Source organism: Serinus canaria, chromosome 9, assembly GCF_022539315.1.
Source record: "Serinus canaria isolate serCan28SL12 chromosome 9, serCan2020, whole genome shotgun sequence".
Taxonomy (NCBI): Eukaryota; Metazoa; Chordata; class Aves; order Passeriformes; family Fringillidae; genus Serinus; species Serinus canaria.
Genome location: NC_066323.1, coordinates 12,319,848 through 12,344,617, shown reverse-complemented (window position 1 = coordinate 12,344,617; position 24,770 = coordinate 12,319,848). Strand labels below are relative to the sequence as shown.

General features: G+C 42.9%; 2 protein-coding genes across 13 annotated transcripts in view; both read right to left on the bottom strand.

Annotated features, from left to right (window-relative positions):
• Nucleotides 1-834: 834 nt before the first annotated feature.
• MELTF (melanotransferrin) lies at nucleotides 835-20,830 on the bottom strand. Of its 2 annotated transcripts, XM_009089169.4 has the most exons (15): nucleotides 19,226-20,022; nucleotides 16,568-16,722; nucleotides 12,956-13,055; nucleotides 11,421-11,603; nucleotides 10,954-11,110; nucleotides 10,023-10,090; nucleotides 9,171-9,358; nucleotides 8,799-8,979; nucleotides 7,711-7,862; nucleotides 7,253-7,349; nucleotides 6,208-6,402; nucleotides 4,902-5,058; nucleotides 3,281-3,348; nucleotides 2,995-3,182; nucleotides 835-2,200 (listed from the first exon to the last, which is right to left on the bottom strand). In XM_009089169.4, exons 1-15 carry the CDS (start codon nucleotides 19,269-19,271, stop codon nucleotides 1,922-1,924), a joined length of 2,214 nt encoding a protein of 737 aa, XP_009087417.3. In that variant the 5' UTR covers nucleotides 19,272-20,022; the 3' UTR covers nucleotides 835-1,921. The 2 variants fall into 2 exon arrangements, with proteins under 2 accessions (XP_009087417.3, XP_050834126.1); XM_050978169.1 differs by lacking the exons at nucleotides 835-2,200; nucleotides 3,281-3,348 and having other exon boundaries at nucleotides 3,069-3,182; nucleotides 19,226-20,830.
• Nucleotides 20,831-22,087: 1,257 nt separating this feature from the next.
• DLG1 (discs large MAGUK scaffold protein 1) overlaps nucleotides 22,088-24,770 on the bottom strand; it is a 141,391-nt gene continuing 138,708 nt past the window's right edge. For all 11 annotated transcript variants that reach the window (XM_050978163.1, XM_050978164.1, XM_050978165.1 and 8 more), the window contains one exon: nucleotides 22,088-23,818. In XM_050978163.1, the coding sequence (XP_050834120.1) occupies nucleotides 23,712-23,818 (107 nt within the window). In that variant the 3' untranslated portion in view covers nucleotides 22,088-23,711. The remainder of the gene's footprint in view (nucleotides 23,819-24,770) is intronic.

Here is a 24,770-nt window from a genome sequence, read left to right as displayed (position 1 = left end):
CCCCCGCCCGCTGCAATTGCGGGGCTCCCGGGATTAATGAGGCTGGAAAGGGCTGCGGGATCACCGAGCGCAGGCCACGGCCCAACCCACCGTGAGAGCCACACCGCGGCACGGAGCGGCACGGCCGGTCCTCCCTCCAACACCTCCAGGGACGGTGACGCCACCACCACCAGTGTCTAATCACCCTTTCTGTGTATTCCTCCTGCTGTCCATCCTGACAGTTTGAGAGTATGAGTTCTATGAGTGTGCTCTCGCGTCCTGTCACGGCCTCGGAGAAAAACCCGACCCCCACCAGGCTGCACCTTCCTGTCAGGGAGGGTAGAGTGGGATAAGGTCACCCTGGAGCCTCCTCCAGGCTAAACACCCGCAGCCCCCTCAGCCACTCCTCATGGGACTTGTGCTCCCGACCCTTCCTGGGTACATCCCAGCACTTCAATGTCCTTCCTGAACCAAGGGGCCCAGAACGGGACACAGCACTCAAGGTGTGGCCTCAGCAGTGCCAAGTGCAGGAGACAATCACTGCCCTGATCCTGCTGGCCACACTGTTCCTGACACAGGCCAGACAGGATGGCACTGGCCACCTGGGCACACGGTGGCTCCTGTTCAGCTGCTGTTTCATAACTGACCAAGAGCACAAGGAGAAAAAACAGTAGGGGCTGAGTGCTGGGCACAGCAGCACTGCTCCCTGCACACACACAGCCCCACCAGGCACAGCTGGGATCAGTCTGTGTCCCATTCCAGCCCCAGGAACTGGGAGCAACAGAACAGCGGGCAGTGAAAGGGAAAGGCAAATGTTCATGTCCCAGAAAAGCAGAAGTTTAGCTACCAGGCTGGTTAAAGTGTAATTAAAGTTTTCATGTTTATTTGCTATTTTCACTTATTTATGTGATTGCTATCTGGCTTTACAGGTTTTTATTACACTACAGGTCTGTTCATCCCAGGATCATGAGGTGGTCTCTACAGTCAGGAGGGCAGTGCCTGCCAGCAGCACAGCAACATCTGTGGTTAGTGCAGCTATGGATAAAAATAAAACCTGAATACTACAGCCAGTAGAAATGGCTACTCAGAAGTGAAGTACTTTGTTTCACCTACAGCAAATACAAATTTCATGCCCAAGGCACTGAGAAGTGCCCCCTGTGGAAGGAGGACAGTCATGAGGTTCTTGATGAAGGCTGCATCAAACTAAAGATCACAGGACATCTCTGGCCAGCCATGAGAGCACTGGGTGTGGAAAGTCAATAAAGTTCAGTAGATGCTCACGTTTGGCTTTGTTCTTTTATCTGTCAAAGGGTGGTCCCCCTTCCAGTCTCTCTGGGCTTCTTTTTCATCCAGTGACTTTGGAAATTTCCCCTACTTTCTTCTGCTGGAAGGTAGAAGACTTTGTCCATGGCAGAAGCTGGACTGGTCTTTATTCACAGCCTGTCCATTCTCTGTGCACTTACCTCTGTGGCAGTGGAGCTCAGGAGAAGCAGAGTAGAATGGGTAAAGCAGGGATGTGGAGTCTGAGCATAGCCAGCCAGGAGGCCACTAGGGAGAGAATTCACTAGACAAGAGTTTTAATATTGCCTTCCAAGAAATTCTTCTATAGGTAAGAAACCCAGAATCCATCTAACAGTTCTTGGGAATCCTGGGTGGTTCAATATCAGCAACAATGGCAGAGATGCTCCAGTTTTAGACTGATCTTGTAAACCATGTTGATACTGTATTGCTGGTTTCTGCCCCAAATTCCACCCTATCCACACAGACAGGGGCAGCTTCCAGCCCTACCCCACTCCCTGATGAGCAGAGGCTGTGGCACTTGCCCTGCAAAGAGGCAGGAAGAGGCATTCACATGGTAGCACAGCATGTTATCCAGACAGCAGCTTTTCTGAAGAGAAGGTGGCAGGACAGAGGTGGCCTGGAAGTTCCCACTTGGACGTTCCTAGTCCAAGCCTTGTATCTGACATAGCGCAAGCAGGGGAATGACAGTGGCCATGAGTGAGTATTGTGCTATCTTATTACCTGCCCCAGAGCACTGGGATGCTTGCATCCCTTCAAGGGACTCAATATATTCACTCCCCAGCCATTCTGTGTATGTTCTCCTCTCTTTCACTGGCACAATCTCAACAGCAGAATCCTTAAAAATCAAGTCTTTTCCTTGAAAAGCTGAAGAATCAAACATTTTGAACCCACTTCCATTGCTGCTGTTTCCAAAGTAGACCTGAAAATAATGAAAAATTCTCAGAATTTTGCAAGATGAACTGCCACATTCCTGTCAGACAACATGAAAGATGACAAGAACCGTTTTGTAGATGAAAAATTCATACACAGTTGCAGAATCTCTCTTACATGTTTGCTTTTAGACGCTTCAGTAGATCAGATACAGAATTCTGCCACTGGCAATTACATGAACAGCATTTGTGATCTTGTGTTTTTAGTTACTATGTAGAAAAAGAGCTGTAGTTTTTAAAATCTCTTGCCTCAATATTGTTATGCGATACAGGGTTTGGCTGCCCAGGAGTTACAGACATGACTGAAGCTTAGCAGAGATATTGCTCAGTCTTGATTTTGAACTAATTAACTTCAGGATGGAGAAGAAGGAGCCTTGCTGTGGCAGTCAGGCACACTCTGCCTGCATGGTTTACCATGGACATGGCTGTGGCATAAACAAACCCAGCAAAGTTCTACTGCATTCCAAGGAAAATTCCAGAATGGAAAAGTGTTAGCACAATGCAGAAATGGGGGACAGCCATGGGAAAACACCCTAAGCTCCAGGGAAAGTACTACTGCAACCAGTGGCTGGGCAAAAAATTGAAATCCCTTGTGCACCAGGGTGGTTTTACTGGGTGATTCCCATGGGCTGTACTTTACCTTCTCCATCACACTCCCAACAGGGCTGTGCACATGCTGCCAGTGCCATGAGGCAGGATATGGCAGTGTGGTCCTGTTGTCTTTATCCTTGCACTGTGTAAGACCATATATAACTGCCCACAAAAATAAATGGATTATTGGTACCTGGGCTCTGTCCAGTAGTCCATATAGAGCAAAAACATTGACATCTGGGCGAACCATAACAGCCTGAGCTGGCACCTGAGCCAGGTGACAGTTGGCAAACTGGGTGACTTCAGCACGGGCACCATTTGGACACAGTAACTGGAAATCACTGGACTTCAAATTTTGGGCCCAACTAGCAGTGTTTCTACCTGAAAAAAAGAAACAGATCATTGTCAAGCAATGAATGCTTTAAAGCAAGAAAAAAAAACCCCTGAATTATAATAAAGAGACATGTAAAACTAAGTACCATCTGTGTTCTCAAACACTGTAGAGTGCTTCACAAAGGCCACATCCCCAGAATCCTCTACCAGGCACCTAAAGGAAGTCAAAGATATAAACGCTTTCAATTCAAAGCATCTTCAGATGTACCACATTTTTTAATAACTAATAATTCTAGGTTTAGAATGCCTTTTTTTTTACAGGCATTCCTGCAAGCAAATGTACTGGACCCAAAGTTAGTAAGAAAAAACAGAGAAATTTAGCATCTTGGAGAGAAAAGCAAAAAAATATTTTAAAAATATTCTCATTTACAAATTTCAAAAGTGGAATAGAGTAGAAAAAATTTATTAAAAACAGTGTGAAAAACAACAAGAAAGACCAATATTAGATGAGTAAAGAAATAGGAGATCTATTATGTGATATTCAGTGCAGCATTTGCAGCCCTGTACATTGGAGATCTCCAGTTAATCTAACTGCAATTTCCAAGGATATTGCTCCAGAACAAAGTAAAAAATGGCCTCTCACACCTCTATCAAATTAGTCTGAAGACAGCCAGAGTTGAAGCAATCTGGAAATGTGAATTTTAAGTCCACCTCAATCACCTTCCATAATTCATTCTTTTTTCAGAGGGAATCACCTAAGTGTCACAGATAGATCTACCCCTGCCTTGTAGAAGACTGCAGTCCTCCATTTTTTCACACAAATTCTACCCTTTTAAACACTTAAAACTTCCCACATCTCTCAATGAATTGAGGACCTTCTCCCTTAAAAACAAAAAGTGATCTCCATATGAAGTTTGCCTCTATGGGCCCTTTTATCAAATGCGCAGTCTTAAAACTATGAGCAAGGCTCACGCAGCCTATAACAGCATTTGTTACTCATTCATCTCCTGACTGGGAGCTGGCTCTCTTAATCCATGAAGTACAGCAGAGGATCTGGAGTTTGCCTGCAAGGCTTGTACCCAGCAGAGCAGCTGGACTCAACTAAATAGATTTGCAAAAAGTAGTTATCCAAATCTAACACTTCATTATTTACCAGGCAGCTGCTGTTGAAGTCTCCTCCCTGAAGGGGAAAGGTGGCTTTCTGCCAGCTGTTCCATGCACCATTACCTTCTGAGGTGAAGGTCAGGAAAAGGAAGTGCTCCTTCCATATCTAAGAGTTTCACAGTCTTTGGGTATGGCCCCATCTGTAAACATACACTGTTGCACAAAGTACTTGTTCCATTTTATATTATTTTCTCCTCTCTATTTTTAACATACTTTGTTTTGAAGAGGATTTGGTAATTGAACATTGGCCACAGCTGTTTGTGCTGTACAGAAATCTACCTTCAGCTACAGCCACCAATGAATCAGAGTAGTGAAGACACACTCCAGGCTCCCTGTCACGAGCCTGTCACTCTCTGCAGGGACTTACAGCAGCCAGATCCTGGCTACTGTCTGCAAGACAACTGGCAAAGGCTGTGACACGAGCCAGTGCAATGCCTTACGCCACACCTGCCTTGGTGAGGACAGCTGGGGACACATGTCCCACCTCATTTATGGCACCTGCTGCAGCAACAATAACCTCTGCCTGCTGACTGGGGTGGAAAGCAGCACTCCCTGCATTTTGGCAGGCTGACACAGTGAGTCACAGCCGTGGGTACCAGTTACCTGAAGGCTCCGCTGTAGCTGTAGTAACGTTCTTGGCTACTTGCACTGCATTTATTGTTTCCACTCTCATCTCCAATACACAGCTGACAGAGCTTGGCTGGGTAATTGTCCTGCTCAGCTGAGGGCACACAGCTGGCAGAGAAAAACTCACTCACAGCTGGGGAAAGACAAAACCAACATAAGGAATGAAAAGTGTGGGTTCTTCACAAAAAAAGGCAGACATCATGAAATTATAACCAGTGCAGGTTTCAGTAGAACACTAGAAATACAAGTTAGAGCTGCCTTACTGGTATTCTTGAACTAGAACTTCTAAAATATTTTTAGAGCTCTATTTAGCTGACTATGTAATGAAACCAAAAAGCTTCCTAGAGGATAGATAAGAAGGCAAGCAAAATTAGAATGTGGAGGTCCATGTTTACAGATCTCTTTCTTGTTATGCTACCTGTTTCATTACCTAATGCAGTTCAAAAATAAATGCAATAAAATCTTGGACAGAGTCACCAAGATGCATCACCAGTGCTGAGGATAATAGGGTGTGCTGGGGGAGCAGTCAAGGAAGTGAAGGCTCTCCTCTAACATCTGTGGCAAGCTCTGATCTCCCAGTGTTAAAAGGACATGGACAGTCTAGAGCTGATACAGTAGAAAGACAGTAGGATGCTCAGAGGGCTGAAAAGCAATTTGCATTTACTAGGCTGAGAGCTGGACTTGGTCAGCCTGGAGATAAGACAACTAACAGTGTATTGTTATCTTAATCTACATGGTGGCTTTTTCAGGAAGACAGAGCCAGATCCTTCTCAGTGGTGCGGAGCAAAAGATTGAAAAGCAACAGACCAAAGTTATGAGAAGGAAAATACTGATTAGATATAAGAAAATAAATCCTTTGTACCAAGGATGGTCAAGTAGTGGGACAGGGTCCAGAGAGGTTGTGTGTAATCTCTGTCCTAGGAGTTACTCAGAACCTGCATGGACACAGCCCTGAGCAATATGAACTACCAAACCTTTTATGCAGTTGCTTGGAATAGATGACCTCAAACTGTCCCTTACAACCTAAATTAGCCAATTATTTTGTGATAAAGGAAAGGAATACTTTTGTGTTAGATGTAACATTCTTAAATTCTTAGTGACCCCTCCACTAGTCCACACTGGTGGCAAACTTAAAATTTCAAATCATTATATTAAAAACACAATACCCCTTCACAAACAGATATGAATAATATAGATCTATGAAATATCAAAAACACTTCCTTAATTAAAGTTTATCATTAGACTATTACTATCTTTTTGATATGTATTACTGTTGTCTTACCTTGAGGAATATTACAGTCTTTGTTCTTAATAATCCCCCTCTTAATTAGTACACCAATGGGAATATTCCATCCAGCATTTCTCCCCAGTCCTGTGTGGCAGGACTTCTTCCCTCTCAGCTCACTGATGGTGAAGGCATTGGACTGATTTCGTTTCACTAACACCACAGCATAGTAGGCATTGCTGCTGTCATCAGCTGTAAAATAAACAGAAAAAAACCACAAGACATCACAGTTTCCCTCATGCATTCCCACAGCTTAGTGATCATCTGTGCATCCTTTACACTTATATGGGGGCAACTTCAATTGCACCAACAATCTGCTAGCCAGGCAGCACAGATGTACATGGAATTACTCTTCACTTCCACTGCCTCACACTGCTGCATTCACCTCTGGTCTGGAAGATACTGCTTACACCTGAACTGAATGATCTACAGACAAGATGATGAAAGTGTTCTTGCTCCCACCAGCTCTTACAAACACATCCCTCTGAAAAACAACATTCAGGGCATAAGTGACTCAACAAATCTGCTTCAAGAAGTTATTTTTATGTGGAAACTTCAAACCTACATTAAAACTTCTGTGAGTTTTGCAGCAAATTTAAACTCTGCCTTAGTGACACTGTGGGCACAAGCCCTCTTTTAATCAGTGACTCTGAAGCAGCCATATTGACAGGAAGAATTTGCTTCTAACTAGAATCTACTGTGCAATTTCTGTATTTTTGCTTCTCTTAAAAATATTTTGACTTTGTGAACACTAATTTTTTCCACTGAAAATATTTTTTACAAGAATTCACAAAACAAATGAAGAGGCACAAGACTCAAAATTGCCAAAGACTCAACCTAGTCCTGCAGCAGGGCAGATGAAATTAGCTTCACTGTAGAAGCTCATCTCATATCCTCCTCTATCTATGATGTGAGGGTAATAATACTTATTTCCTTTGAAATCAGCTTTCCCAGCAGGGCTGGGAACAAAAGACAGTGTTTTTAGTGCTGTTTTCAAACAACCTGGAAAAATAAAGTCAATATTTATGTTTCTGGATCTTACCAGAGTAATTTTCTCCAGCAGCTGGTACAAGGCCATATGTCTTCCCAGCTGTGTAAATATCAGCTCCACCCAGAACTACAACATCACTTTCCTTTTTCTGAAAAATAAAACATAGGATTTCTGTAAAAAAACCCAGCACATACTTTCCCTGCTACAATGATGACACCTTTATGGTTACACCTGTGGCACGTTGAAGGGCAAGGCCTACAGCAAAAGAGCATCACACTGCTAAAGAAAATGTACATAAAGCATCATCAGTGAAACAGGGACAGATTTCACACACACACACAGGCTTGAGTTAGCTGGGAAACAGTGCCCTCATCACAGCCAAGATCATCAGGGTTCAGGCTCATCCAAACCATCTGAGCTACAGATCATCTCCTTCAAATCCAGTGTTCCTGCCTGTCACCACAGCTTTTGCTCATTTGGTTTATGGCACAAGGATTGTAGCAGCCTACCTGGATCAGCTCCATGCACTCTTCCTTTGTCTTGGCTGAAATACACTGAATTGCTGGCTTCAAATTCTTTTTTCTAAAGGCAACGGCCATTTCACCACATTTCCAAATCTCCTCAGTGGACACAACACACCAGTTCAGGCTTTCTGGCATTGCTGCACAAGATTGAAAAGCAAATGCTACATTCACTTTCTCTGCAGTACACAACAAGGATTCACACTGCCCACTGTCATATGTGTCCCATACATGTTATTGAAAATTGCTTCTGTGTTGCTCCCCATCCCTCCAGCTCAGACTTACACCTGACCAGGAACCAGGGCACTCCCTGATGAGCTGTTATGTGCACACTGCAAACCTCTCCTTAGCAAAGAACAGTTCCTACAATTACTGGCCATTAAATCCAGCTATAATATGTTAGTGCAGTGTAGCAAAAAGCCACCCAGAATGGAAGCTTCCTCACATCTGACAATCACAGAGCAATGCCCAGAAGAGACAAATCAGAAAGGTGAGGGGCTTTGCCGCAGTACAGATCACATCTGGGAGGCTCACTTGCCAGGATTTTTAAGCTACTTAAGGCAAAGACTCTTGCAACTTGTGTTTCTGACTTTCCCAGAATGTGTATCAAGTAATTTCTACTTTCTTCTGATAGCAGGAAAGACCATAATGCTTCAATAAAGAGCAACTGAAGGGTTCCTTCAGCTTAGGGAGGAAATCCTCTGCTAGGAATCCCTTCATCCATTTTTAAAGACTACCTGGGGATTTGTGCAGCAGCACATTATTATTACCTTGTCAGCAGGTAAGAAATTAAGTACCAGACAGCAGCAGCAGCTTACCAGATTAATGCCTCTCATACACCAAGAAAGGGTAGAAAATACCTGCATCTTATAACAAAGTTGGACAATTTGCACAGGAAAGTGTTAATACAGTATTGTTTCTAGGTCAAAAAGTGACCTTTGCCCATGCTCAAAGATTAGACTGGCATCTCACCGTAACACTCCAAGACTGAGAAGAAAATAAACCAGAATCAAGATGATCTGTGTTATCAGCTATCTTTTTGGTCTGTTATGAAGAGGAATCAACAGACAACTTACTATTGGGGTCGCAGCTCAGAGCTTGCATGGCACGAAGATACTCATCACCCAGCCATGCCTGGTAATTCTGAGCTGTGATTGCCACAAGCTCTGTGGTGGCATCTCGGAACAGAAGATTCTGGGCGCCGTAGACTGCAGAGTCGAACATCTGAAACTTGGCACCCACCCCATTAAATCTTTGCTGTAATGTTAAACAAGAAAGAAGCATTGTCAGAGCATGTCACACATTGCTCTGTGCGGGATGCGTGACATCCCATACACCTTCAAACCCCACAGAGCCAAAGGAGCTCAGATATCCCATTTTCAGTCTGCTTAGACAGCTGGGAGAGCCCTTCTGAAACACAAAGGAGCAGTGAAGAAAGGGCCTCCTACTTGTCCCTGGTTGAGGAGCCGGAAGAGAACTGTCCCGTCTGTGTCAGGCCGCACAACCACGGCCCGAGCGGGGACTCGCGCCAGGTGGCAGCTCCTCCACTCTGTCACATCAGCCCTGCTGCCATCGGCACACAGCAGCTGGAAGTCCCGGGAGCGCAGCCGCTGGGCCCAGGAGGAAAGGCTTCTCCCTGAAACCACAGCAGGGGGACAGACATCAGCTGGGGCTGATGCTTCTGGCTCCAAGCCTCACTTACACACGTGGAGCAGAACACACATCTCCTGAGCTTCTCTGAACTATTCCTGACTGCACAGCATATCCTGGGCATCTTTGTGGTCCTGTAGTCCCACAGCATTTGTGAGAATGCACTGAGCTGTGCTGGGGTCTGCTGTAGTATCAAGAGCATCCCTAGTTCAGGATCATGTACATTTTTGGGGTTTTCTCCCCGTGGGTCAGACGTATTAAAGCCATGTTATGCTCAAGGTAGTTTTCACACAGTGCCACATAAGGCAGGTTAATTCTCTCCCAGTCTCCACTGAATCCCCTGGCAGGCTGGAGCAATTTAAGAGTCAAGGTCTATATAAAAAGAGGTTTCTGCTGTTGAAGGTCTCTTTCCAGAAGCAGCTTAAGATTCCACCTTTCAACTTTTACTGAAATTATCAAGCATTTAAAAAAAAAACTCTATCTCCTGGTGCACACCTCAGAGGGTACATCTGTTTTCACTATTACAGCAGTATTGCTGATTCCTGATTCCTCAATTCAAAATACATCAAATATTTGATATTATACTGTCACAACAAACACTGTATTTCAGACCTTGCAGCCATTATTCAACAAGCTTCAGGATTACTCACCATCTGTATATTCAGGCACTGTGCTGTGCTTCACAAAAGCAACCTCTCCAGCATTTTCAGCCAAACACCTAATAAATATAAATCCAACCACAAAGAGGCATTACAAAACCCCTGTGCTCTGGCCACTGCCAGCTGACAGCCCGAGGGCTCTGTGCTCCGTTCCATCAGCCACAGACACTGACCTATTTCCTTGTGCTCAGAGTTTTGCTCAAGGCAGAGACTAGAGGCTGTTGGAGCATGAAGTAAACTATCATTGTCATCTGGTGAATATGAACAACATGTTCAGTGCTGCCTGGGACAAACACCATGACCTTCTTTGTCCAGGACAGTTCTGTGTCTGAGGCAGTCACACAGTCCTTTGGGGAATACACAGGGAGGAGCAAGTGCTTCTCATAAGCAAATTCTGCCCTTGTTAATGTTATGACTTAGGAGGACTGGGAGCTGCAACACAGCACACAGATAGGAAGGAGGAAAATAAAGATTGGTGTGCAAAAATGCAGGGCAAAGCAACTCGATCATTCAGAGCAGCTAGGTGGGATGACTGAAACAGCCAAGTAGGGCAGCAGTTCAGCTCTCAGGCTCCAAGGATCATCAGGTTTCACTGGGAAAGGTAAGTCAGTGAAGCTTGCTGAAACACTCAGATTGTGTCAAACAGCAGCTGGACAAAGCAAATAGCAGTGGGCTTTCCTTGTCCAGTAAATGTGCTAAATATCCATTTGGTTTTAATAATCAGGTATTAATACTTGAAATAGTGGGTTAAGAATTACTTTTGATCAGTCAGGTTAAAAGCATGGCTATCCTAACAAAACTGTAGATTTTCTAACAAGATCAACTGGAAGCTCTGTAGGTTCAATTTCTTGTCAGTGAGGCCTGAACATGATGACTGTGGCGAGGGTACAGCAATAAAAAAATTGACAGACATGATTTTTACCTGAAAGCCCCACTGTAGTCATAGTATTGCTCTTGGGAATTTAGTTCACATTTGTTCTGTCCTGCTGAGTCTCCTTTGCAGAGCTGACAGAGGGATTTGGGATAGTTCACACCATTTGCTCCAGGAACACAGCTTGCATTGAAATAGTCACTTACAGCTAAATGCAAAATTAGAATGAGGCATTTTTAGCAATGAATAAACAAGATCAATTTCATTTTAACACATCCACACAGTACATCTCTAAAAAGATCCAGAAGGCACAAGTTATTTTCTTCTTAAAAGACAGTTTCCAAGTTTAAAACAACCAAAAACCCTGCAGTCTTCATCAGACCTACATTAGACTCCTACAAGAAGCATCAAAGTCAAAGAACAAAACAGCATCTGAGTCTCATTTCTGTACACACACAGAGGGTCCCAAGACCGTTGGGAGGGCATTGCTGAAGGGATCTTTGCCCTGGAAGCCTTGCCTTTTGGGAGGTCACATGCCATTGGTGCCAGGTGCCCGGTGTCAGTGAGGTACCCCACGGGCACGTCCCAGCCCGCAGTCCTGTTGATGCCGGTGTGACAGGAGCGCGCTCCCTTCAAGCTCTCGATGGTGAGGTTGGAGCTTCTCTTTACCACAGCCACAGCATAATAGGAAGTTCCAATCTCTGCAGCATAGGAAGAAAGAGAAGCAACCTGAGTAGCCCCACAGAAGCATTAAGTGACACAGACTGATTTTTGGACTCCTGTGCCTGCCCTACCCACAAGGAAGTCACTGTGTTCACATCCTCGCTGAGACTCTGCTGACTGTGAATCAGCCATAACTTTTTCAGTGTGAATTGTCTTAGTCCACAGGCAATCCACTCTAAATTTTGAGGCCACTCTGCTTTGAAAGTGAGCTTCCTTTCAGAAAGAAATTTTCTATTACTCTAAATATATTTGGATTGAATTGAAACCAATATAATTTATTTCACAGTGGGTCCTAATTTTGTTACAGCAGAGTCAACTGATGTCTCTGGAGCACCCCAGCTGATTTCATTATCATTGTTTTACAGTTTAATATAACTCAGAGTCAAGAGCTGAGGGTTTGAAGTGATCACAAGGTCATTCAATCTGACTTTATTTAGACCAGAAATCGCTACATTTCTTCCACTTTTCTCTGATTTGAGCTCATTGCCTGACTAATGGAGATAGTCAGCCTCTGGATCCCGAGGTCCATTTGGTTTTGAGAAACCAAAGTACAGGTCCCTCACCAGAGTCATGATGTGTTTAACAGGGTGGGGGGCTGCTGCAGATGATCCAAGATCCTATGGACTGACCCCAACAGCCACCTCTGAAGATGCCTTTGGCCAGGTAACACTAAGACCCAGCTACAAAACAAATCCAGCTCCATCTCACAATAGCATGACAGGACAGCACTACCAGCAAGCTGCTTCCAGAGCTCTCCCCTCCCTTGCATCCTAAAGTTGGGGGGGGAATCATCCAGTTCTGAACTACACGAATGTGTTGATACTGAGCCCTTGGTCAGGATGCAAGTCACCACTGAATTACTGTCTCTGTCTTGAAAGGAACTCAAAGCTTAACCCAGACAAGAAGCAGAATCTAGTACTTCCTTTCTTCCACTAGGTTATCACACATCGGTAAAAACAAAATCTAATTATTCCAATGTATAGGACTGAGAGATAAACCTAGTGATTTATGCTTAGTAATTAATTAATCTATAAAGTATGGAATAGAGAACACAGAAAGCAGAGAGACAGTAAACAACAAACAAAAACCAACCCAACAAATTTATTACAGGAACAGTTACTCTGACCTAAATCCTTCAGGAAAGACTCAGCCACAGCCCTGTCTCTTGTTCCCCCAAACAGTCTGTTAGAGGCAGGAGCAACCAAGAGGGAACCTGACCACTACCCCTGTTAAGAGTTTTCAAGAAGACTCAAAATAAAATGCAAGCAGGAAATACAAGCTTTTTCTTATGCATTTTAAGTAATCTAAAAAGTATTTAGTCAGAATTTACCTTGATCATATACTTCCCCAACCACAGGTTTCAGACCATGCTCCCTTCCAGCCTGGAAAATCAAACGGCCATCCAGGGTCACTGCATCTGCCAAGTCATCCTGTGCAGACACAAGGGCAGAATACATGTTAAAGCTTAATTATCAGTAGTTATCAACAACCAGAGTGCCCATGCATTTAGAAGAGGCCCTTAGTTATTATTCATTTGTGTTTCCTTTTTTCCAATTATTTTAAGGGCACACAAATTTTTGAACAACTCTTACCAAGAGGGATTTCAGACCTTCAAAACTGCCTCCCTGCAAAAGCAATGCAGAAACCAGCCCTGCACAATGATGGCTTCACCAGTCTTAATAGTTCAAAGGAACCTTAGAAATGGATGCTGCAGGTCTCTGTAGGATCCTAAAGTCCAGCAATTTGAAGTTTCACTCTGTAGCTAGTGCCCCAAAGCTTGAAGATTTAAATAAATAGATACATTTTTAGATTATACACAGATAGGTCAAAATAATATTTTTGGGGCTACAAAATCTGAATGGCACTCCAAAGCACCCTTAGAACCTGCTGGCTTGTAGCTCAGCACAAGGCAGACATGCATTTTGTGAGTGGGGGTGGCAATGGGTTCCTGAGAAGGAGGAAAGTAAAAAGACTGTTCAAACTGGGAGGATACAAATCTGAGGCATCCACTTTTGGAAAGGTGCCCAGCAACAGCAGGGATTTTCTGGTGACTGTAACACCAAGCTTGCTGGGATGCTGCTGCAGCTGCAGGATGCTCTGGAGAGCACAGGATGGGGGTAGCCCAGCAGCAGGGCCAGCAGAACTGCTGCACACAGCCCTGGCAGCAGAATCAGCTCCCTCTGTGTACTCTATGGGAGCCAGGAGAGGGCATTCCACACCCAGACAAGATACTGCTGAGAAAATAATCAGCAGGGTGACATCTTGCATTTCTAAGCTAATTCCAAGTTTCTTATCATTTTGCTTAACCTCTGGTTTGGGAGCTTGCAAGGCCCGGGCAGGGCAGGGCTGGGATTGCCCAGGACACCAGAGCAGCTTCCCACAGGCTGAACCACATAAAGAGCTTGAACATTTTCAAGTCATTGTGTGAGAGCACAGGTAATATGTTGATGTTGACATCTAAACCAGATTTGAAGTTGCCATGTAATTTGAAATCTTTTACTTGTTTGGCTTGAAGGAGAAAAAAGATAATATTCATTAATCAGCTGAAACAACAGATGTCCTGAGAGCTGCTTCTCATGAATGAGAGCTGAACCTGAAGTGGACTTGGGGTTGGGAGACATTTGCATCTTAAAGAACAGACACAATCCTTCTGAATAACTAGATGTGATATTCCACTGGTGAGGGTCAGAGCACAGGAGAGTGTAGGAATCAAATACAATCTGTGGCTCAGGAGGGACACCTGAAGGAGAGGAGGTGGGAGTTAGAAGGCTCTTACCCTCAGGGAGAACAAAATGAGCTTCTAGAACTGGTGGTAGACTGAAAGTAGAGCAGACAAAATGGAAAGGGCTGGCCACAGAACCCATGAGGTATGTTATATGGCCATATTTTCATAGGAAATAGCATTTTTCTGACTGCAAAGCAGAACCTTTGAGCTCAGTTTAGACTCAGAGCCTCTGATAAATAGCCTTTGTAAAAACAGCACAACAAGACAAAAAAGGTCAGTTGTTGTTTTTAACATGAAGTAGTTTTCAGGCTTTAAATAACACACAGTTATTGCTGAGGTGACATATCAACAGCAGCATGGGGATTTTTTTTTTTAGCAAGCACTTGCCAATAAATTTAACAAAAGCATGGGACTCACCTACAATGTTTTAGTAAGTATACCTGCGATGGTAATCCTCTCTTCATTATTTTCAGAGGAAGTTTATTTCTGTGTGTCACAACATTTGAGAATTACCTACATAAGTGTTTTAAAGACCTGATGAAAATCAGCTCACATTAAATATTGTCAGGTTCCTTAGTTAAATATTTAGGTATTTCTTAATTTTTACACACCTTCAATCAAAAAGGTTTTTTCCTTTATCCATGTGCTAACACATACACAGGTCTAAGTCCAAGTTATGCAGTGTTACAAAATAGCATCTGCCCCTTCAGCCACTGTGTTTTGCTCCCTTCTTGGCCTCCAGGATCAGAGTTCAGTGCAGATACCAACTCAGGGATTACACAGAGTGGGCCAGCTTGAATATTAAGTAGATTATCAGCACAAGGGGAAAAAAGCAAAAAGGAGATCTAAAGGACAAAGTCTTGTCTGAAACCTTACAGTGAAAATTCATTTTATCAGAAAGCAACTTACTCATGCTGTCTGCCTGCCTGCTATTTCCAATGGCTTGCAAATGCAATTCTGTGAGCTCTGTATTTCAGAATCAGACACTCATCAGCCCTTTACATAATCTGCTTTGCAGAATCTAACAGCTTCCTCTGTGCAATGCAGCAATCAGCCAAGTGGTTTGGGGAAGATCTGACATTACAATGCCCTGTCTATTCCCAAGGTGAGATCCACATCTGTATCAGTATCTGCTCTCAGCACTCTTCAATGCACTCTGACACCCTTGCTCAAGAACAGTATTTATCAAGAGGCAATGAGGTAGTCTTAGGAGCCAGACAACCATTCTGCTTCATTGACAAAAATTACAAGAAATCAGTTCTTGAAATCTTTTCCTTTTTTCCCAGCCACATAATCATCAGCCTCATCTCCTTTAAACTGTTCTTTCAGATCTCCTTTCCTTCCTCTGAACCTCCTGTCCTTGACAGGCTGCATCTCCACAGAAACCTGGTTCTCGGGCACATCTACAAAGAACATTCTTTATTAGCACAGCCAGCCAGCCTTCCCTTCCCCCACACCCTGCCAGTGATGACAACCATGATTACCTGCCTCCACACTTCTTCCAACATCCACTTTTTACCTCCTATCCCCTCCAAAGGAGGGAATTTTTTTGCATACATCATTTTGCAAATTCACATGTTCACAGTCTTTAGAGCCTTCCCCAGAGGCACACTTTTTGAAAGCTGAGCACACTCTGGGCAGCTGAATTAATACAGCTTAATCCAGAGGTTTGCCCTTTGCTTACCCCACTTGCTGCTTTGCCTTTCTCTTGTACTCAGTATTGGGAGATTTGATTTGATTACACTCAGCTCATCTGTTTATACAGCAGTTCCCATAACAGGGCCCTGAAATGGGAGTCTGATCCAGAGTTTATCGAAGTACAATCTACTTAGAGGCTAAGCAGCACAGCTTTAACTACTGTCTGCATCTTGTAGCTCCATCCCTTCTTAAATATCTGCTAAATAATCTGACACAATTCCCAAATCAAAGATTACTATTTGGGAGGAGATATTTAGGACCTTAGCTGTGACTGGCCATGTGTGAGCAGCCAAACAGATGACATGGGGCCATTCTGACCTCCAAGTTCATATGTATACTTCTGTGCCTTTAAAAAAAAAAGATATACCTTGATTTGTCAGAGCCACAAATGCCAGGAAGCAGAGGCTCAGCTGCCTGGAGGGCCACACACTCACCACAGTACAGTGCACCTTGCCAGGGGATGATTATCAGACACATGGAGAAATTAAACTAATGACACTGGTGTCCCTCACAGCTCACCTTGATCATCTGAGTGCAGTTAGCAGCTGACCCCCCTGCTGTACACTCCAGAGGTGGAAGGATGCCAGCCTCACTGAAGGCCTTGCTCATGCCATTACACTTGGAAAGTTCTGCTTCAGACACCGTGCACCACCGGACACGCTCCAGGCCGAGAGCTGCAAACACAGCACCAAGAGAAAATATTACAAAACCCATTTGAGCTTTTGGAACAGAGCTTACCATGTAGAGACAAACTTTCCTTCAGCTTCTTCCCCCCAACAGAAAAAAAACCAGGTCTCACTTCACTCTGAGTCCTTAGAGGTGATTCTAACTTGCATTCCAATTAACATGAATACTGAAGTTTTTTTGGACTGACCACAAGATCAGACTCAGATACCAAAATCCAATGGCATTTGTTTCTGACATAAGAAATACAGATACCATGGAATAGGTCAGGGCATCCAGACTGTTTTAAACACCTTGCAGAATACACCATCGTAATCAAGCTAAAATCATGTGAAACTATTATTTAAAATGATATGCTACAAAACCAAAGAGACTGTCCAAAGACAAAGCTTGTCTTGAGTATTGCTAGTTAGTATCTGGAGTCCTGCACCAGCCCTTATTGGTCTGAATTAAAAAAGCAACCTTAGGTGCTCAAAAGGCTTGCCACTAGCCTTATTATGAAAACTAGAAAAGTAAACTTGGCCCTTCAAAACAGTCTTTCATAAGAGATCGTAACCACAGTCAGGAAAAGGGGAGGGCAGAGCCATGAATGAAAATACTCAAGTTGAGTAGTGGAGATTTCCATTAATTAGCAAAGAAAGGTGCCTTTCAGCAGCCCCAAACATCACCCTCCCAAGTGCCAAAGCTACAAACACTCGGTTGCTTTTGTAGGGAGAGGTCACCGTGCGCAGACAGTGCGGTGAAATGGAAACGCAGGCGAGGGACAAACAGGCACGGTCACTTCCCTAAGCAGGGACACAATATTCCACTGCTTGTCTACAATTTCCATTTTTAAGCTGGACTTTGCTGTAAACCATTTATCATGTGGTTTTCTAATACCTCCAATGGCCCTCTACTCCCCGCCCAGGGCCACGGAGCTGAGATGCCACATCTGACTGTGCAAGCTAAAAATGACTCCGCTAGTGCCCGACAGTGCTCCCTGCACATCTTCTGGCTTCATGGCTGCAGACTAAACAAGACTGTTGATGCCAAAAGATCCAATAGTGAAACTCTGGGTTTGGCTTGCTGTTCCTCTGTGACACAGAGCCAACTCTACTGCTGTCAACAAATACTAAGTCAGACTTGGAAAGCTTACAGGAAGTTTTGAAGCAGCATATGCCAGCAGAGGGAGAAACAATTGCCCACCTCTGAGCTGCAGGAATCCTGAGATCCAAGAGAGTTGGGAGAAAGCTACAACAGGTCATGGCAAAAATACATCTCACAAAAACTTCATGTTTGTACTACCTCATCTGTCGGGGTGAAATTTTCACCATTAATTCCTTGGGAGTGGAAGAAAAATCCTGGTTTTCATCTTGAGGTTTTCTTTTTATAAACATAACCAAAGAGAAATTAAGCTGGGGACTCAGCCTCTCAGTGTGTATGTATGCTAAGTGCCATTTTTCAGCCTCAGCATTCTGATTTTATATACACACACACAGGAGTAAAGCATGAAAGTATGAAAAAATCATCAACCATACACCTGAAACATAAAATTCTTTTCAGCCAAAATAGTGAAACAGCATGAATCCACTGTTTTTTTCCTCACTCACCAAAACCAAGGTTTTATTGGTCCCTTTCCAAATTGCCAAATTTTGTTGTTAGAGGAAAGTCAGATCTGTGCAATATCCTAGCTCCTTCCTCACTAGTTAGCCTATCTGAATGGGCTTGAGCACAGACAAGGCCTGCAGTCAGCCTCTCTTCCTACTGCCAAGGAAAACCAGCTTAAAATATCAGGTCAGTGTCTGAACCCAAGTTAATTCTCAATTTTGGCCCTTCTGTATATTAGTATACACACACACACACATATATATAAAGCTTAAAATGGCAGAAGCTGGCAACTTCCATTTGAAATATGCTCAGAATCTTAACACATCCATAACTATCACTGAAAAATATCGCAGTAACTCCTAAAAGTAATGGTACTACATTGTGTAACATAAATGGCTATTTATACAGCCACTACTACAGTATCAAGGGCTTTCAACAGAAAAAAATGGGGAAAAAAATAATTAACTAGGATAATTTGTTTTCTGAAGAAGTGAAGAGTGCTTCAGAAACAGTGCCTGCACCTCTGGTGAAATTAAAAGCACTCACCAATACAATTTGGGAGCAACAGGAAAAAGCCAACACATTGCATAGAGCACGAGAAGTGAAATAAAGCAATTACTTCTATTTTTACAAAGTAAGTGTCATAGAACTGCTCATTGTTGTGAAATACAGACACCATTGAACCAGAAATTGATTCAGTGCTGGAAAAACACAACATTTGACACCAATGAGTCAAGATATATACGTGGGGTTCAATACAGTCTTTTCTACTGCTTTTCTATTACTTCCTTCTGTTTACTTTCCTGGCCATATGACAGTGGCTCTGAAGTGGTTCTAGTTTCCTTCTGCTCTCTCACATCACACAGAGGTCCCATGCCACAGCAAAAGCTTTTGGAGGACACTTACCAGCATGAAAGAAGAGAAGATAGAAAACATTTCTGGAGCTCTTCATGGTGAAAATTTAGTGATGTGTGATTTTTTCAGCCTTGGGAACTCCCAGAGATCAAGGCTCCTGCAGGAGTGCTCTCTCCAGCCTGGTCCCAGGTGAAAATCAGCCGCATCCAGTTGCCGATGCGCTCTGTTCAACAATTAGCCCTGCTCCCCTCGGCACGCGTCACCTCGCAATGACCGCAGGAAAAGAAAGCACTCCTCTCCTCACACTGCCTGTACACTTGGAAAAAAACATCAGACCTGGAAATTGCAACATAGCTCAGGCACCAATGAGGTCGCTACTGCCTTGGCACCACCCACAGACTTCACTGAATTAACTGTTCCACACCGGCACACAGGGGAGGGGCAGGGCTGTGGAATCACATCCTCTAGGATCGGTGTATTCCCTATACCTGGGCTCAGGAAGCAGGAAGAGATTCAAGGTAAGGTCTTTATCTGGCAGAGTAGACAGTCGTTTGATGCCACATTCTTGATGCCATCATCAGAAGCCCGGGCTCTAACAACAGCAAAGCCTGTACACTCTACAGGTGGTACAGCACATGCTAAGTGCACGTTTCCTGAAATTTAATAGCAATTGCTATAAAACACCTGTATCATTCTGACTTATTTTAAGGTTTAAGAAGAGGCCCAGGAAGGATTCTCACCCAGAAAATCAAAACTGCTGACAGTAGATCTGTTAAAAGCTGGTGTGAATTTTAGTGCAACCTTCACAGAGCAACCCTCATTTGTGCTGTCCTTTCATTAATTTTTTATTATTCAATGAACTGCAGCTGCCTGTAACACTTTGTTTAGATAAAAGTCATTGAGTGCTGCTCAGAAACAGAAGGGCTCTGTGGTGTGAGTCCTCACACCCAGGGAGGGCATGAGCCACACAGCTCTGTGCATCCCCCATCAGCCTGGGGGTTTGGCAGGATGCTTCCAGCACTCATCAGCTACCTGACTGCAGGTGGGCAGGATGCTAGCTCTAACTCTGACTAGCACCTCTAAGACAACAGCTGAATCAATTAATTGCTATTTCAAGTTTAGAATTTAAAAAGAGTATAGAATGATCCCTTCAGACTTTCTTCCCAAACAAAACCTTGTGGCTGAACTCTGATACTTGGCTCCTTAGACAATCTGGAATTAATTGTCCCTTTGTTGTCTTAAGTGTTAAAGAATAACCCAATATCACTGGAGTATTTCCAAATGTTTTCAAGGACCCATTGCTCAGATCCTTCCTGTGCCCTTCCTACTGGCCAGATTAATATCTGAAGCCCTCTCTCCATGTTGTTTGCAGTAGGGCTTACATTCATATACTGATGACAAAGCCTGGTATCAGTTGCTTAAGACTGCAAGGGCAGGATTAGTAAGACACGAATCTGGTACCAGGGCTCTCCTGTGGATCCTCTATGGGAATGGTTCAGAAGGCAGAGGAGCAGCCTTTTTGTACAGGAGGTCTATTCTAAACACAGCGCCCTCTAAACAATCACACAAGCACAGTTCACCAGAATTTAGATAATTTTCCTATTTCACTCTTAACTCTGAGTATCTGTTCTTTAAGGAGATATTAAATTTCTTAACCTAGTTTTCAGCACAATTCAGCAAAAATGCCAACAAGGAAATAATATCACTTACAGTAATAATAGAGGGTAACAAATACTTCATCCAGCATGTGTCTGTATAGCACTTACAAACAGTTGGGTTATCAGGCAAGAAGAGAACCCACGATGCCTTCACTGGGCCAGCAAAAGAGTGGGAATACATCAGTGTGATGCCATTTGGATATCCTAATTACTCTAGCTGTTAAATTAGAAGCCTTTAGCAAAATACATGTATTGTAAAACATAACTCTAAACTACAGAAAATCACACCCAAGAATCAAGAGATATATCAGCACCTGATGCTGGAAAAATGAGACCCAGAGAAACACTAAGTAATGCAAAACCCTGATGATTACACAAGATAAGACAACAAGGAGAATCAGGGCTCTCAGAATCAACTTTTCTGCCAGTGTTCAAAAGTAGCATTAGAAACAAACAAAACTAAAAATGCAAAGCAAATACTCCAGAGTCCTGTGGGATTTCTTGGTCCAAGACTTGTTTTTACTCCCTCATGATAACTGCTGTGGACTTCAGTCAGAGTGGAGTGTTTGGTGACACCTGGCTACTACAGGACAAGTGCCTGGGGACAAAGTTTGGTGACAGCTACTCAGACACTCCAACACATGAAAGAGCAACTCCTCACAGACCTACTCAGCTTAACAGGCTCTTTCTGATGGGTTAAAAAAAGAGGTAAAAAGAAGAAGACAATCTCTGTATTGTCTCTACAATATAGAGATCTCAGATGTGTTTGCAGATTTGATAGAGATTTGTATCCTTCTGGGGTTTTTTTAGATTTACTCTTTTAAGATGTCTCACAAGACCCCTCAAACAATCAGTCACTTTCAAAGAGGGAGACAACAGTACACCTCTAGTTGCCTTAAAAACTTATGACATTATTTATCAAAAGCTGCATCATCAATCTAGTACACCATGCACTTTCCTGGGCAGGAATTCTCAGAAAGGCAGCACACCTGATTTCCCAGATCTGAAAACCAGAAACTCTGCTGGGGCATGCACCAACAGCTTTACCTTTCTGTGAGCTGCACTAGCATCCCACATAACACCAGCAATAATTGTGTCACAAGTTTAAACCTGCTTTTAATGCAGTAACTTCAGTAGCCCCAGTGTGGCCACCAGTGTTTCTCTAACACCTGGTTTTCATTTACAGTCTCGGTCAATTATTCTAAAGTGCTACAACACCTGTATTTATCATAATTAAAAACACACTTGACAAATATATTGTACAATAAAGTTTATTAGCTGTTCTCCTCTTTCTAACAAATGGAATGGATAGTGTTGATAATTCTTTACAAACCAAAGCTGATTTGGTTGTGTGACTGCCCCATGACTGCCATAAGTACATCCCTCTAAAAAACAATCAGTTGCAAACAAGCAATGGCAGGTACCAACTAATATGGGAATTAGAGAATTTCATTATTGAAGGTTTTGGTACAACGTATTCATAACATTCAGCACAGAAGTTTGTGCATTGCAAGTGGAAGATCTTGTGCCTGTGCAATCCGAGACGAACACGTACAGAAAAAAAATATATTGTTGGCTCTGAACTTTCCCTTTGGTTAAGACATGCATACTACAGAGGGGACAGGGGGAGACAAACACCCGGAATTGCGTAGAAAAGAGGAGAACTTGCATGTGTTTTTTCCTTGTACTAATATTCCCTGGACTTCGTGCCCAGCCATCACAGCCCATTTGATTTTTCCATGATTAAGGAAGGTAAATTCTAATTTGTTTTTTTTATTTTTATTCAAAACAAAAAGCTAGGAGTAGGTGGTAAAAGAAAAATATATATTTTATATATATATATTTATACGTGTGCGCAACTATGTAAAGAAAATAATTCCCATAGTTACAGAGTTTAGTTAAAGAAAGTTTAATATATATATATTTATTATAACAAAATAGGCAGTTATTGTGGGTAAAATATTCATTAAAATCTGACCCCTAAGAACACACACATTTTTAGGCTATGAATCATTCTCTCATTGCCCTAATGACCATCTCTGCAGCTGTTTTCTGAATTACTGCCAATGCAAATTTGGCATTCCTCTGAAAAATACAAGGTTTCCTAGCACCTAAACATATTTTTAGGCTCAAAAAGTGTGATGACCATTATCTATAAAGAATTTCTGTAACACACTATAAATAGTGCTTCATGAGGAAGATTAAAAACATTACACATCTTTGTCCCTAGCAATTTGATTGGCAAAAAATGAAAAAATAGATTATAAGAATATCCGTATGAAATTATGAAAATGAATATCCCTTTAAGAGTAGTAGTGGGACTTAATGAAAATGCTAACTCAAAATTTAAAAGTTTTTTTCTAACTGCCTGGAAAGAAAAAAAGATACCATGACAATAGGATTGAACTCAGAAAATAAAACCTGAAATTGATTGCCCTGACCAAACCATGCTATTAAAGTTAAGCGTGCAAAGTTACTCATAATTTACAACTTCCTTGAATACAACTTTTCTTTCAATTGTTATGAAATTTTAAAAGAATGTCTATAAAGCTTTTTTGAAAAATCTTTGAAAGTTACTTTCCCTTAAACATTAAGGAATTTTACCCAGCAATTCCCTCCCACCCCCACCCTAAACTAATAGCTGGTCAGGCCATTCCACTGTCATGTTTGAAAAATGGCAAACCAACAACACACAATAATACAAATTATTTAAACTAAGAGAGACACCAAATGTAAAGCATTATGGGAACTGCAGAATGTGATGGTTAGGGTATGAACCACGCTGGAAAGAACTAGAGGCAGGCTCCACTGGAAGGGCTTAAGAGTCGTCAGATGTAGTAGGTGATGTCAGTTAGAAAATGAAAAATAAAAATCTGTTTTCATAATTTTTCCTTTGCTGGAACCCAGATGTAAGGACCAGACTGTTCCTCTATGATCTGTTTCACTTGGTTGTAGATTTCTTCCAGAGTGTCTCCCTGGACAATAGCTGCAAAACATAATGTGGCAATCAGCAATCGTCCCTCCTCGTTCCGTGCAGAAGCCAGGCTGCTCCTTCCCCTCAGGGTGACAGGAGGGTTTCTGACTGCTGAAGGAACAGACACCCTTGGACACTCCTGGCTTCAGTGCTGGACTGAAGCACAGAGTGGTACTGCAGGACACACCAAGCACTTCCTTGGGGACAGGGAACTTCCACTGTCCTACCAAATGTATATGCATAGAACTGAGGAGTTTTTTAACCTTTTCCTAGCTACATGTTCCAATTTGCCTGAGTCAACTCACATCCTCCAGTATTCTTTTTGGCCCAACTTTCATGTGTTTCTAACACAAAGCAAGACAGTGCAGGGCTGTGCCCTCACAGGCTGGTGAACTCCTCAGCTCTGTCCTGAAGCTGCACAGCAAGGCAGGCTGACCTCGAGATGTCTACCCAGCTCTACCTTTGCTTTTGGCTAAAAAAAGGAGGAACTCATGGGGTTCATGTCCAGACAAGAAATTCCAGATTTATAGACAAGAGGCTTCCTTAGACAGTTGAAAGTGCAATCTATACTCATTCCTATCATGTTGGTTGATGTATTATTGCCAAGGCTTGAAATTAACTAGAAATGAGCCAATACAGATGTGTTCTGACATATCAGAATAAAATACAGTCTGGTGAAAATGAAAAGGTTTGAGCTGTTTTTACCAACACTTCAGCCTGGAAGAGCAATCCCTTTGAGGCAGCAACTTCTTTTTAATTAGTGTCACAATCTCAGCATCAATAATCCAAGAAGTAAAGTTTAGCATGAAAGACAGTTTTGGAGGCAGGTCAGACTCACTGTTCTGAGAGTAGCGCTGATCTGAGCTTTGCTTTTGTGCAAATTAGTTCCCTTTTATTCCTACCATTCCATTCTTATCTCTTAAAAATCTCCCCATCTGCAGCTCAGTGCTGTACTGCCTGTGGG

Coding starts and splice junctions, on each gene's coding strand:
- MELTF (XM_009089169.4), bottom strand. CDS start 19,271: ATGAAGAGCTCCAGAAATGTTTTCTATCTTCTCTTCTTTCATGCTG. Junction 7,350..7,710: donor AGTGCATGGAGCTGATCCAG/GTAGGCTGCTAC, acceptor TTTATTTTTCAG/AAAAAGGAAAGTGATGTTGT. Junction 3,349..4,901: donor AGCTACAGCGGAGCCTTCAG/GTAACTGGTACC, acceptor GACTTCCTTTAG/GTGCCTGGTAGAGGATTCTG.